Source organism: Bos grunniens, chromosome 29 (genome assembly GCF_055505025.1).
Source record: "Bos grunniens cultivar Pamir isolate PY7600 chromosome 29, Bosgru_T2T1.0, whole genome shotgun sequence".
Classification (NCBI taxonomy): domain Eukaryota; kingdom Metazoa; phylum Chordata; class Mammalia; order Artiodactyla; family Bovidae; genus Bos; species Bos grunniens.
In genome coordinates, this window is record NC_141193.1 from 22,233,897 (window position 1) to 22,246,703 (window position 12,807).

At 51.8% G+C, this 12,807-nt stretch overlaps 1 protein-coding gene across 9 annotated transcripts in view; it reads right to left on the bottom strand.

Annotated features, from left to right (window-relative positions):
• Positions 1–4,104: 4,104 nt before the first annotated feature.
• Positions 4,105–12,807, bottom strand: part of PKNOX2 (PBX/knotted 1 homeobox 2) — a 298,210-nt gene continuing 289,507 nt past the window's right edge. For all 9 annotated transcript variants that reach the window (XM_086385524.1, XM_086385522.1, XM_086385523.1 and 6 more), the window contains 3 exons: positions 8,547–8,623; positions 7,277–7,455; positions 4,105–6,254 (listed from right to left, as the gene is read on the bottom strand). In XM_086385524.1, the coding sequence (XP_086241650.1) occupies positions 6,028–6,254; positions 7,277–7,455; positions 8,547–8,623 (483 nt within the window). In that variant the 3' untranslated portion in view covers positions 4,105–6,027. The remainder of the gene's footprint in view (positions 6,255–7,276; positions 7,456–8,546; positions 8,624–12,807) is intronic.

Here is a 12,807-nt window from a genome sequence, read left to right on the forward strand (position 1 = left end):
AGGTGGGCAAAGCTGGCCTTCCATGAGTCTGATGTCATAAAAATGTTGCAGTACCATTGGGGGAACAACCACCCAGAAATGCACGAAAGAACAGGTGGATGAGAAAACTACACACCTGATGTGAGTGCTCTGGATAATGCTTAGGTGTAATAAGATGGAAAAAAAAATCTGAAAATGAAAAGGTATAATGAGATGTACACAACTGAAGGGAATTGTCTTAAATGGCTGATTGTAATGAGATGTACATAAATTGTCAGGCTTGTAATGAAATGAAAAAAAAGTTCTTGCCTGCTAATACTGGGTGTAATGTCTACACCTGAAATAAGTCGTCTCAGTGCACTGAGTAATGAGATGCACATAATTCTAAAGAGTGTAATGAGATGAAAAATAAATCAAACACTTGTCTTAAAATGAAAGATGTACTAAGATGCACACACCTGAAGGGCATTGTCCTAAATGGGTTTGGTTTAATGAGATGCATTTAATTTGCAAAGGGGCTAAATGAGATTGGCCCAGAGAGAGGCTGAGAAATATAGAAATGTAAGGTACACTTGACAGTGGTATAATAAAATTTGCCTGGGGGCTTCCCTCGACATCCAGTGGTTAAGGCTTCACGCTTCCCCTGCAGGGGACTCTGATCCCTCAAGGGGGAACTAAGATTCCCAAGCTTCATGGTGCAGCCAAAAAAAAAAAAAAAAATCTGCCTGGTCCGAGGGATGAAAATAAGACACCACCACAGAAACATGGAAACATGTGAGGCTTCCCAGGTGGCTCAGTGGTTAAGAATCCGCCTGCCAATGCAGAAGATGCAAGAGATGCAGGTTCGATCCCTGGGTTGGGAAGATGCCCTGGAGAAGGAAATGGCATCCCACTCCAATATTCTTGCCTGGGACATCCCATGGACAGAGGAGCCTAGTGGGCTACAGTCCATGGGATTGCAAAGAATCGGATGCGACTGAGCGATTGAGCACACAACTACATAAAAACGTGTGGCTGCTGCTGCTAAGTCACTTCAGTCGTGTCCGACTCTGTGTGACCCCATAGACGGCAGCCCACTAGGCTCCTCTGTCCATGGGATTCTCCAGGCAAGAACACTGGAGTGGGTTGCCATTTCCTCCTCCAATGCATGAAAGTGAAAAGTCAAAGTGAAGTCGCTCAGTCGTGTCCAACTCCTAGCGATGTTGGAGTAGGATGCTATTGGCATTCTTTCTGCCAGTCCTCTGTGACCCTTGCCCTGGGATACTCTGCAAAGTTGAATCATCCTCTGTCTCTCATTCGATGCCAGGCACATAGTAGGCATCCGTGGATGCTCACTGAATGATGAACAGGTTCAGGGGGTTGTAGTGTGTTTAGCAGAAGGAAGTTCATGGGAGCAGCTGTAAAGCAAGGAACTTCTAAAAGGCAACTGAGAGCGATTTTCTGAGAGCGGTGTTTCTCAAAGTCTTCAGCATCTTGATCAGAATCTGGGAACGATTAGTCGTCGTGAGACCTGATCTGTGTATAGCACAAGCAGCCCTGGTGGCTTTTATGCCCCAAGGCTCACGACCCCCTCTGGAGGTCAGGCAGACAGGTAACACAGGACTGAAGGCGTCTGGTTATAAGACCCAGGTACCTCTGCAGTTAAAGGTAGGAGATTCTTCTCTTCCACAGGCAAATATATTCTCCCCATTTTTTATTTTTAACTGCAGAACCCTCTTGGATTATCTTGTTTTCTCACTCTGGATGGAGCAATGGGTATAGAGATATGTTTTCCTTTTTATTTATTTTTTAATTAAAAAATTTATTATTGTTATTTTTGTGGCTGCATGTCATGTGGGATCTTAGTTCCCGACCAGGGATGGAACGTATACCCCCTGCTTTGGAAGCTCAGAGTCTTAACCACTGGACCACCAGGGAAGCCCCAAGTTTCCTTTTTAAAGACAACTGCTCAAATATTGGAGGGAAAGGTAAAAAAAGGAAAAAAGAGAGGAGAAAACATAATTAGCCAGTGAGCCAACTGAAGAATGGCAGCCCAGTAACAAATGGCAGCTGACCCTCAAGCTCCGTGTTGGGAGACCACGTGAGTGGCCAATGTCACGACAGCCTGGAGGCCACGTTGTCAGGGGGTGCAGTGACTCAACTACCCTCAGCCGTGGCTGGGTGGGAATCTAGGTCCGAGGTTGCCTGTTTGCTCGATTTTTCGAGATAAATCAGGAACCCGCATTTTATGTGCAAACTTCTGACTTAAATGTTGGCCCGCAAATTTTCCAAAACAAAGTATGGTCCAAACAAAACATGACTGTAAGCTGGATTTGACCTAAGTGTCTCCTGTTTGCAACTCTGAATGATCAAGTTGGAGGTTATTGTCTAGGATATGGTCATAGCTCAACCATTATGAGGATATGATGAGTTCTCTTTCAGTCTCAATCTTCCCCTAGAGTGTGAATTCCCTGAAGGCAAGAACTGTGTTTTCGTTGATCACAGCTGTAGTCTCAGTATCTAACACTGCCTGGGACAGAGTGTTGCTCAGTGCTTGAATGAATGAGTCCGTGCTGGCTGTGTTGCGACAGTCAATGCCATCATCTGGTCATGTGCAAGGCAGCAGAGAGGTCACGTGGTCCAGGAAGTTGAGCTCTGGTCAAGAACTTCCTTGGGCAGGAATCTCCAATCAGGTCATCCCTGATGGGTTTACGGGGTTGGGGCCAGAAGTCAGTCTGAACGTTCCCAGGGTCTGGATATCACAGCTCCGTCTTGAGGATAAAGGAGATCTTCCTCATCCCCACCCCACCTTGTCCCATCTCTTTCTTTCCACATGGACTTTGAGACATCCCCACGGGTTGGATAGGGTCGGGGTCTAACGCAGACAGAGGTTGCTGCCTTCTCACAACACAACCACCCACATCTCAGATGATTTAGGAGACCACTTTTTAGTTGGCTGCTTTGTATAAAAAATGGCAGAACTTGAGAGAAAAACTTAGGAAGGGGTGGGAGAGGCTGGGCTCAGGCTATTACGTAAGTTCTCAGAGGTTTGTTTCCTAAAATGCGTTTTGTGCCATGCTAGTACGATTGATTAGCTATTACTTGAAAAACAAAAGATAAATACATTTGGGGAACACGTTAAACAGGTTTCTTTCCTGTAGTACCTTTCAGAGGCTTTTATATTCTAATTCACATTACGAAACCCCTTTAACAAAGTATAATATGCACTTCATCCTAGACTAAGCCAGCTATCTCTTAAGAGTGTGTTCCTTAACTCCAACTACAAAATCCTAATTTATCACCTTCAAAAAATAATTGTCACATATAGTGGAATGATATGTAACTTTGCTCTGTATTTTCCAAGTCTCCTGTAAATGTGTTATCATACTTACATAATTTAAAAAATTAACAAGAAAGAGGGAAAAAAGTTTGTTCCTCGCAAATCACTGCTTTGAAAGTTGTCTTCCTGTCGCCAGCCCTTGCCAATGGGAACGAAGAATTCTAAACCCATGCCGGGACGTCTCAGCACATGGCCCAAGTAACGAAACCTCTAGGATCAAAGTAACAAGGCTGCCTCTCACTTAGTTGGGGATATTAGCTGTCTCTCAAATTCTTCCTGCCCCAGGGAATATAGTGCTGAACTCTGGGATTCAAAGGGCAGGCTCCCCTCCAAACACAGCTCCTGGATTCAATGTGTCAGTCAAGACTGCCCATCCTTCCTGATTCCTGGGGCCTTTCACACAAGGGATAGGGCGACGGGGGCATGTGAGGCTGGGGGATGGGCAGTGTTGGCACCAGCTTCGATGGAGGTGGGATAAGCAAGGGTCTTTGAGGGTTGGGCAAGGTGAAGAGGAGATGGAGTTCTGAGCTCCCCTGCCATGACAGCAGACCGCCAGGAGAGGGCAGTGCAGAGCCTCTGCCTGTCTTTTGCTCTCTGTCTTAGAGAAGATACCTCTGCGGTGATTGTGCCAAACTTGGCCATCTTCCTCCCCAGACTGGCAAGCTGAGGACACCCAGAAAGCCCTCTTCCTCGGTCCCTTTCATGGGTAGTCGAATGAACAAGGATTGTGGTGAGGCCTCCAGATTTCCTCTGGTCCAGGGTCCCCCTAACCCTTAACCACGTGAAAAGAGAATCACGCACCAGAATTACGGTAGGTAATAAGGTTTACTGAAAACTCGGCCACATTCAGTACTGGTTTGGTGGATACATCAGAAGAGGTTGCATAACATTAGGCAGGTGGAGGGGGGCTGGGAGGAGGATGTGTGGGCACGTGTGTGCAAGAGTGTGGGGTGGGATGCCTGTCCAGAGTGATAAGTGGAAGGGTGTATGTGTGTGTGTGCATGTGCGCGTGCGTGTGTGTATGAACAAGAAAAATGAAGCAGAACAGGAAATGTATTTATCCCACTGCACGTTGCAAAAGTCTCACGCCAAAAAAGCTAGACTTTCCTCTACCTATGGCATCAAAAGGGAGTAAAAAAATGATTGGATCACCCAGATTATAAATAAGGTTATTTGTTTCTCAAAAATCCCTATTAAAACATTAAATATCAGCTCTTTTGGGGGAAGAAATACATTCATTTCAGGGAGACCTCAGGAAAGCCACCATCCTTTTGCTCCACCTTACAGGGCCCTGGCAGGGGGCCCTCGAGTTGAGCCCAGCAGCCCACTCACATCCTGCTGCTGCCGGAGGTGGCCAACGCACATCTGACAGATGAAGCTGCAAGTCCATTAAATTAAATTCAATGGAAAACACACGTGTGATCAGTCCTGTGGTTCACAGCCGTAGGGGTGGGAGGGAACAGGAGGGCGGGGTGCCAATCCTGGGGGCCTGAGGGTTGGGGGTGGAGGCTGTGTGTCAGGGCAGATGGTGGGAAGACTCCTCCTCCTTGTGGAGCCCAGGTTCCTCCAGGGCTGTGGTGGGGATGGAGTGTGGAACAGTGAGGCGGGTGGGTGGGCACCTCCCCCACACTTTGGATATTGATGGGAAGGGGGATGTAGCTAGCACCTTCTCCAACCCCTGGCTTCACACTGGGCTGGATGCTTCTTTCCAAAGTTTCTTCTGCCTTCTCAGAAGGATAGAGTGAAGAAGAGAGGATGAAGGCTGGTGGAGCCAGCCTGGGGGCAGAGGGACAGCGGCGAGGGACAGGAGGGGTGGACATCTGCCAAGCTAACCTGGCTCCACCCTCTCCAACAGCCCATGGAAGGCCTGGAACGTCTGGAGAGCTCCATCCCAGGGCTGCGACATCTGGGCTAAGACACCACTGACCGCCTGGGTACGGCTGTGGTCCCCAAGGTCGCCTTGATATGGCTCCTAGCCCAGGTCTTGCCATCTCCTTGTGTCCTGAAGCCGACCCAGGTGAAGGGCCTCCACTTAACCTATAATTTGAGCCCATCAGCTTACCACTGATTTCCAGGAGGCAGAGAGAGAGAGAAGGTGGCTCTAATGGCTCTTGTCCCCCTCTACCAAGTCCATGGGCCTTGGAGGACTGAGGGGAGCCCTACAGAATCCAGGTCCCATCTTATTCTACAGGATGTAACGCCGTGGCACCCCTCTCCCTCCAGAGTCATGCATTCTGGTTCCCTCCTGCCTTTGAATGTCTCTCAAAGAGCTGAGGACCCTGTGGAGGTGGAGCCCAGACCCCCTTTGTCTCTTTCCTCCTGACTGTTCCCTGGCAGAGGCTCACTCTGTGAACAGCACTGGTCCATGTCCCAGGGTGGGGCTTGTAAACAACTCAAGTCCTTCAGTGGGGGGGTGCTGTGGGTGCCCTCTGTCCTCAGGGATGCGGTGAGTCCAGATCTCACTCCTGCCTCTCCGTCCAGGCTGCTCGACTGGCCCCGCCACGCTGAGTCCTCTGCAGTACTAGGGAAGTGGGGCCGGGGTTCTCGGTGAAGCTTGGTGGTTGGGAAGGAGCGGGTGTTTCCTGTGCATTTCCTCCAGCTCCTGATTCCGGGAAGCCAGGGCCCAGCTTCCTCTGTGCCGCCTGCCCCGTCCCCTTCCCCCCCACCCCGAAGCCCTCCTGATGACACTCCTCTCCCGCTCGGTGACCAGTGCCACCTGGGCGGCTCGGCTACTCCAGGGAGTCACTGTGTTCCAAGCCCAGGTCGCTGACATTCGTTGTCTGCAGCTCGTCCGCCTCCTCCTCCAGCTCCTCTTCCTCCTCCTCTTCCATCTCATCCTCCTCCTCTTCTTCCGTCCCGTCCAGTGAATCGTCGTGTGCCGCCATCATAGCCTGCTGCATGGCCATGGTGGCATTGTCTGAGGACAAGGACTGCAGGTTGTCCAGGTTGATGGACCCTAGAGCGAGAAGAAGGCCGGGGTCAGGCGCAGGAGCCCCTGTGGATGGGGTGGTGAGTGCCTACGCCGGACAGTTCCCTGGTGTGAAGTCTCCCGTCCATTCACTGTCAGCCACCCCTTGCCCCATCCCAGGCAGCAACACTCCTGGGTACCACTTCCTGCCAGTTTCCGTGTAAGTGTGGCAGACACTGCTGCCTTTCGAAGAATTCTGTAAGTAGGTATTGTCATCCTCACTCTAAAGAGGAGGAAATAGTCTCAGACCGTTGAGTCATTAGCTCAAAGGAACACAGTCAGGCACGATTTTGCTGCGCTTCTCTCCCTGGTGGGTTTAGCTCAAAATCTGTTGATTTCCACTCTACCTCATAAGACTGTTGCCCACCACATGGAAACTGGTTCACAGCCATATACATGCACATATACATGAAGGTGTGCACATACACGTGTACACCTCCACTCCACTTCCCACACGGAGCTAGCTTCACATGCCAGGCTATAAAATGCCTGGCTCATGGCTCATTGAATTATTCATTGTGCACCAGGCGACCGGCAATTAGAAAAGTGTATACAGAGGGTGTGATGGAGAAGCTGGGAAAACAAAACTCTTCCTGGCCTCCGTTCACAAGCCAGCTGCCTGCCTCGGTATTTATAGATGGCCCTGGCTCCTGGGGGACCGTGAAGACACTGACTGGTGCTAAGAAACTTCGGGTGGGTGTGGGAGTGAGGAGGGGGGCTCTGCTGAGCAGCCATTGACTCAGATGCCCACCAGTGGACTCCCACTCATCCTGGTGAGATTGCTTTTGACTTGTTAAAATATGTACCAAAAAATCTCCTTCTTTCAGGCTTTACGTACATCCTTTGGCCGGGATCGGGAGAGTTAACTATTGTGACAGAGCTGACACTGCCACTCAAGTGAGTAGACGTTCAACCTTTGACTCTGCACAGCCACACCTGTAGGAGCTTCAGGAGCCCCTTTTCCATCCCCCGACCCCAGGGTCTAGAGTACCCTCAGCCCCAGTTCTTACCATCGGGGTTTGTCCCTGGGGCACCGCCCTGTTGCTGCAGAACCCCTGCAGCAATGGAATTGGGCCAAAATCTTTGGGTGGGCCGGTGCTGCGACTTGATTTTCTTGGCTTTGGGGGCAGGGTCGGGGTTGCTGGCATCAAGCATAGGCTGCAGTATGCGTCTTCGGGCATTGATGAACCTGTCCCGGGGTCAGATGGAGACAAGTTAGCCACCACGGGGGCGGGAATATGTGTGAGCAGATGTGTGCACATGTCCTGTGTGCATGCACGCACATGTGTGTATGCACATGTGTGCATGGGTGCACATGTGTATGCACATGTGTGCAGGTGTGAGCATATTTGGGTACGTGCAGGTCTCTGCACTCATGGACACATATGGGTACGCACATGCATGTATGTGTCCATGTGTGCATGTGCACACCCATGGATGTGTATATGTGGGCTTGTGTGTGCACGTGTATGTAAGCACATGTGAGCATGTGTGCAGGTGCACATGTATGTGTGTACACACATGTGCAGAGAGCACTAAGCTGCTTCTGGACTCCCACCGGCTGGTCCTTGAATGGAACCGACTGGGGGTCTAGTCCAGGGTATGAAAGCACAGCAGTGATGAGCCCTGGGCACTGAGGAGCTTGTGAGTTCACCAGGAGCTTGGGTACAAGTTGGGATGAACGTGTGAGAAGGCCTGGGAATCTGCTCCAGACCCGTCAAGACTGAACAGTGAAGGAAGAGCTCCTTAGTCAAAAGCACTAATCTCTGATCTCTCTCCGGGGGGCCAAGGGTCCACTCCCACCCACCAGACCTTGCCCTCTGAGATTCCCATGACACCCCGGCCAGCCACAGAGGAGGGAACACGGGGAGCCCTGTGGGTCAGGACTGTTGCCTCCTCCCTCCTTCCGGCTCCCAGCTCTGCAGAATGTTTTAGCTTGAGCTCTGTTTACACAGGTTGTGAGCAGAGCAGATAACCCCTGGGGGCCTGGGGGCCTGGGGGCCTGTGGGCTTGGGATGCAGCCACGCCTGTGTGTCTATTCAAGTTTTCCGTGATGTTCTTGACACAGCTTCCCAGCAGAGGGCGCTGAGAAGCTTCAGATGAAGCTATAGGTGTGGATTTCAGCTTTTCTGTTTCCAGCCAACATGGGAGGGCTGGCACGGTGGCTGGGCGGAGACTGAAGTGAGCTGGGCACTCCCACCTTTTCCCCTGCTGTGCATCCCCCTGCTGAGCAAGTGGCCCCTGGGTCTGATAGCCTCTGGGCATGTGATGCTAACTCACCAGTTATTCACTTGCAAGAGGGTGAGGTTTGTCTGGGCTGCGATCTGCCTCTTCTCATCCTCCGTGGGGTAGGGGTGCTGAAATGAGAGGCGAAGAGCTAGTGAGGGGTGGGCACGTGGTGACCTGGTCCCCCTAGAGACCATGCCCACGACACAGGCAGCGTCCCGGGCAGGCAGCCTCAGTGGTTTGGAAGCCCAAACAGGAGAAAGTTAATGTTTGTTCCCCAGAAAGAATGGACTACCGGCCTCAAGGGAGGCTGCTCTGTGCCTAAGGAGGGCCACCCACCCTCGGCCCAGCCCCCCTTTGGTGGGGAACCAAGTGGTCTCCCAGGAGCCGGTACAGTTCAATGGTGGTCGCTCCCACAGCACCGTGGTCGCTCCCACAGCACCGTCACATCCTCCAGCCCGCTCCCCAGCAGGCAGGTCAAGCGTGATCAGTATTAGGATTTACAGTGGCCTCCAAAGCCCAGGGGACTCTCAGAAGGTGGTAAACGGGGTGAATGAATCCGTTTAATTTACACTAACTGACATTTACTGAACATCTACTCTGTGTGCAGATTCATGTAGGCATCCTAGGAGACAGAAGATAAATATAAGGACAACTACAACTTGTATATTTTACATCCTGTGAAATGCTTTCATGCACTAATTTCACTTAATAAAAGCACCTCACTAAAACTCAGTAAGGGGCAGGTTAGGGGTTGCTCTTCCCACTTTACAGATGAGGAAACTGAAGAACCATCTCCATTGTCTCCCAGATGGTGGCATCAGCTTGGAACTCAGTTCTCCTGACTGTGGCCCGGGCACCCCCATCACTGCACACTGCCACTCTGTGACATGGAGTCCATGTCTTTGGAGGGGGGTGAGTGAGGACGTGAGCCAGGGCCTTCAGTCCCTGCACTGATTCCATGCTTATCTGTCTCTCGACCTGTGCTTCATGAGGGCAAAGACCAGCTCTTATTAATTCATCTTATTAATGTATTCCCAGTGCCCTCCACATGTGCATAATGCACAAATGACGTCGTGACGTCAGTGACACACAATAACACCCAGTGAAAGGAAGCAGACACGAGGCAGTAGATGCTGGGATGAAAGAGCAGTGGGGTGTTGGCCGGAGCATTGGGAAGGCTGAACAGGTCACATTAAAGACTGGGAAATTTTGTGATGGCAGTTGGTTAGGGTGGTGAGTCCTGTGACGACCAGTTCTGTGTGACTCTGTGTCTTTCTCCGGCTTCTGCATGCCACCTGGTACCTGGCAGGCTGGCAATAGGTGTGATGAGAGTGAATGGGTTGGAGCCTTGCCCGGGCAGCTAGGGGAGGTTTGGGGGCTCTTAGGGTAGAGGGTCCAGCTGTCCTCAGGTTGGAAATATCCCCTTATTGAGGCAGAATGAGATACTGGAGCTTGGGCCTTCCAAAGTCCCGAAGACCAGGACTCAGATTTTTGCTCTATCATGACAACCGGTGAGATCTCCGGACCATCACTTTACTCTACATCAAAAAGTCATGTCATGATTAAATGAAATTGTACTCGTAAAGTGCTCAACAAGAGATGGCTCTTCAAACTATTATTGGATGATGCTGGCAAGGTGCTTAAAGCTGTCTGAGGGATGAGCTTGAGATCAACAGCCTCGGTGGAATGCTCATTATCAGTGACAAAGGAAAGCAACCTCTTTAGTGGCCTCAGCATCCCCCGGCTGAAGCAATCGGGATCATGTGTTGTTTTAATTCACACCTCTGACCCTGCCTGCCACGCCAGGGCAGCTGGGGCTTGTGAGCCACATATTAAGATTCTAACAAGAAGGAAAGCGCAGCGGTGTCGCAGGAGCCAATTCCATCTAAAAGGGGAGGAGCAGAGGGAGGTGGGGATGAGGCTGTTGCCCTCAGCGGCAGAGGAGGAGGGGCTCCGTATCTTCTGACCCCCTCCGTGGAGGGGCGGTAGCTGAGCCCTCCTCCCCTGCCCATGGAGTTTCAATCTCCGTGGCCCTCATTAGAAGCCGAGCAGCCTCCGTGTCATCCATGGCAGCTGGTCTGAGGATACAGTAAAAACAGAGCAACGTTCTGGCCTCTCTGGGCCCTACTAGCTCCTTCACATCTTCACGCCTTTGCCCTGCTGTCCCCCTGCTGGAATACTCCATCTCCCACCTTTCTACTGCGTGCGTTTCTGAGCTTCTGCAAAAGACCTCTCCCAGGTCAAGTCCTTTGTGAGGTCTCTCCCAGCTCCCCAGGGCAAGTCAGTCGCTGTGGCCCTTGAATAACTGCCTTCAGCCCACTCTCCAGTGACAGATCTCTCCCCTATCCTGGGAGTTGCTCAGGCAGGGACCCTGTCTAATCAGACACCGCATCTCCAGTGTCCAGACCAGTAGCAGGTGGCGTGGCTATTCGGTGTCTGTGTATGAGACAGATGAGTGAACCAGCATGGGAAGGAGCTGGGTGACTTGTTCCCTGAGCCTTGACAACCATGCCGGCACATCAACCACAAACTCAGGGAAGCTGCTACGGCCCAAGAGAGAGACACCCATCCATGGAACCCACAGCTTAGAGGGAAAAGCTTCAACCACAGAAGAAAGCCTCTATTAAAGAGGAGTGTATAGGGGACTTCCCTGGTGGTGCGGTGGATAAGAATCTGCCTGCCAATGCAGGGGGCATGGGTTCGATCCCTAGCCTGGGAAGATCCCACATGCCGCAGAGCAGCTAAGCCCAGGTGCCACAACTATTGAGCCTGAGCTCGAGAGCCCGTGTGCTGCAGCTCCTTAAGCCCGTGCTCCACAGAAGCCGCCACAATGAGAAGCCCGGGCACCGCGACAAAGAGCAGCCCCCGCTCGCTGCAACTACAGAAAGCCCACCACAGCAATGAAGACCCAGGGCAACAAAAAGAAAAAGATACGTAGCGCGTTTCAGTGCACACTGGGTGGTCAGAGCAGTCAGAGGAGCCTTCTCTAGGGAGGCGGGCTTCAGCTGGACTTTGAAGAATGGCCAAGCCATCTTAGTAATGGAGGGCACGGGCTTTCCAGGCAGGGGCTTTGTGCTAGGACTTATTGTCAGAGGCAAATTTCTTCCACTATTAAGATCTCCAGAGAAGGAAATCCTTCAGCCTCCCACAGATAAAGTTCGCTGTCTCTAAGGAGCCTTCCAGGGCAGGCCTCCATTCTGAATGGATGTCATAAATCCACAGATTAAGTTAATGGGAAGGGATGAGAGGTGGGGTCCCCCAAACTGGCTGGTTATTCTCTTACAAACACAGACACAAAGCCCTGATCCTCCTTCAGTGCAAGTCCCCCCTCCCCCATGGCTCCTGGGATGGGTATCTCAGGAAGCATGCGGTGGAGGCGGGGGAGGCTGGGGGTGGTGGTGGTGAGTGCAGGGTTTGGCATGGCCTTGGGGACAGGTGTGTTGCCAGAACATTCCTGGCACCCCATCTGAGTGCTCATGGGAGCAGTCCAGCTTGTCCACGCCTCAGACCAGATGATTCCTGAGGACAGAGTCAAAATAGCCCTGGCCCCTGGACAGCCCTTGATTTGGTCAGCGCTACTTTTAGCACCATCGGAAAGGCTGGGGGCCAGGGGCAGGGAGAGGAATCCAGCGTGATGGCGGTGAGCCCTCGGGCCTCGGCTCACTATTTGGACGAACTTCTCCTCCGGAGCCAGGAGGGAAGGGTGAAGACAGAGGCCCTCTAGAAGAGACACGGATGGACCAGACAATGACAGCTCCTTCTCAGGCCAGCCAGGAGCCCCGTGTGACTGGGCAGTGCTGCCTGCTGGTTAAGAGCATGGCCTCTGCAGAGGTCACTCACTCCAGTATTCTTGCCCTGGAAACCCCATGGACAGAGGAGCCTGGTGGGCTATAGTTCATGGGGTCACAAGGATTCGGACACAACTCAGCGACTACATCACCACGTGTACCATCTTTGCAGAGGTCGAGTCCTGCATCCACCGCTTAACCAGACACAGGACCTTGGCAATGTATTCTTTCACATCTGCCATCCTCAGTTTCTGGGCTTAAGATGGAAATAACAAGATGGGGCCTACTCCTTGGCCTTTGAGGATGACTGAATGAGAACACGCTGGACCAACAGTAACACTGGCCAGACTTCAGCGTTCAGTTGAATATCCAGGCTCTGGGGAAGGGAACTGCCGGATGTAAGCTGAAGAGGCATTTCACGGTACCGCAGTTGCCATCAGGAAGCTCCTCTGACATCTAACCCAAATCTTTGCTGACACCTCCCTTTGGGCCCCATTACTCAAGTCTCATCTGGGCTAAAGTGA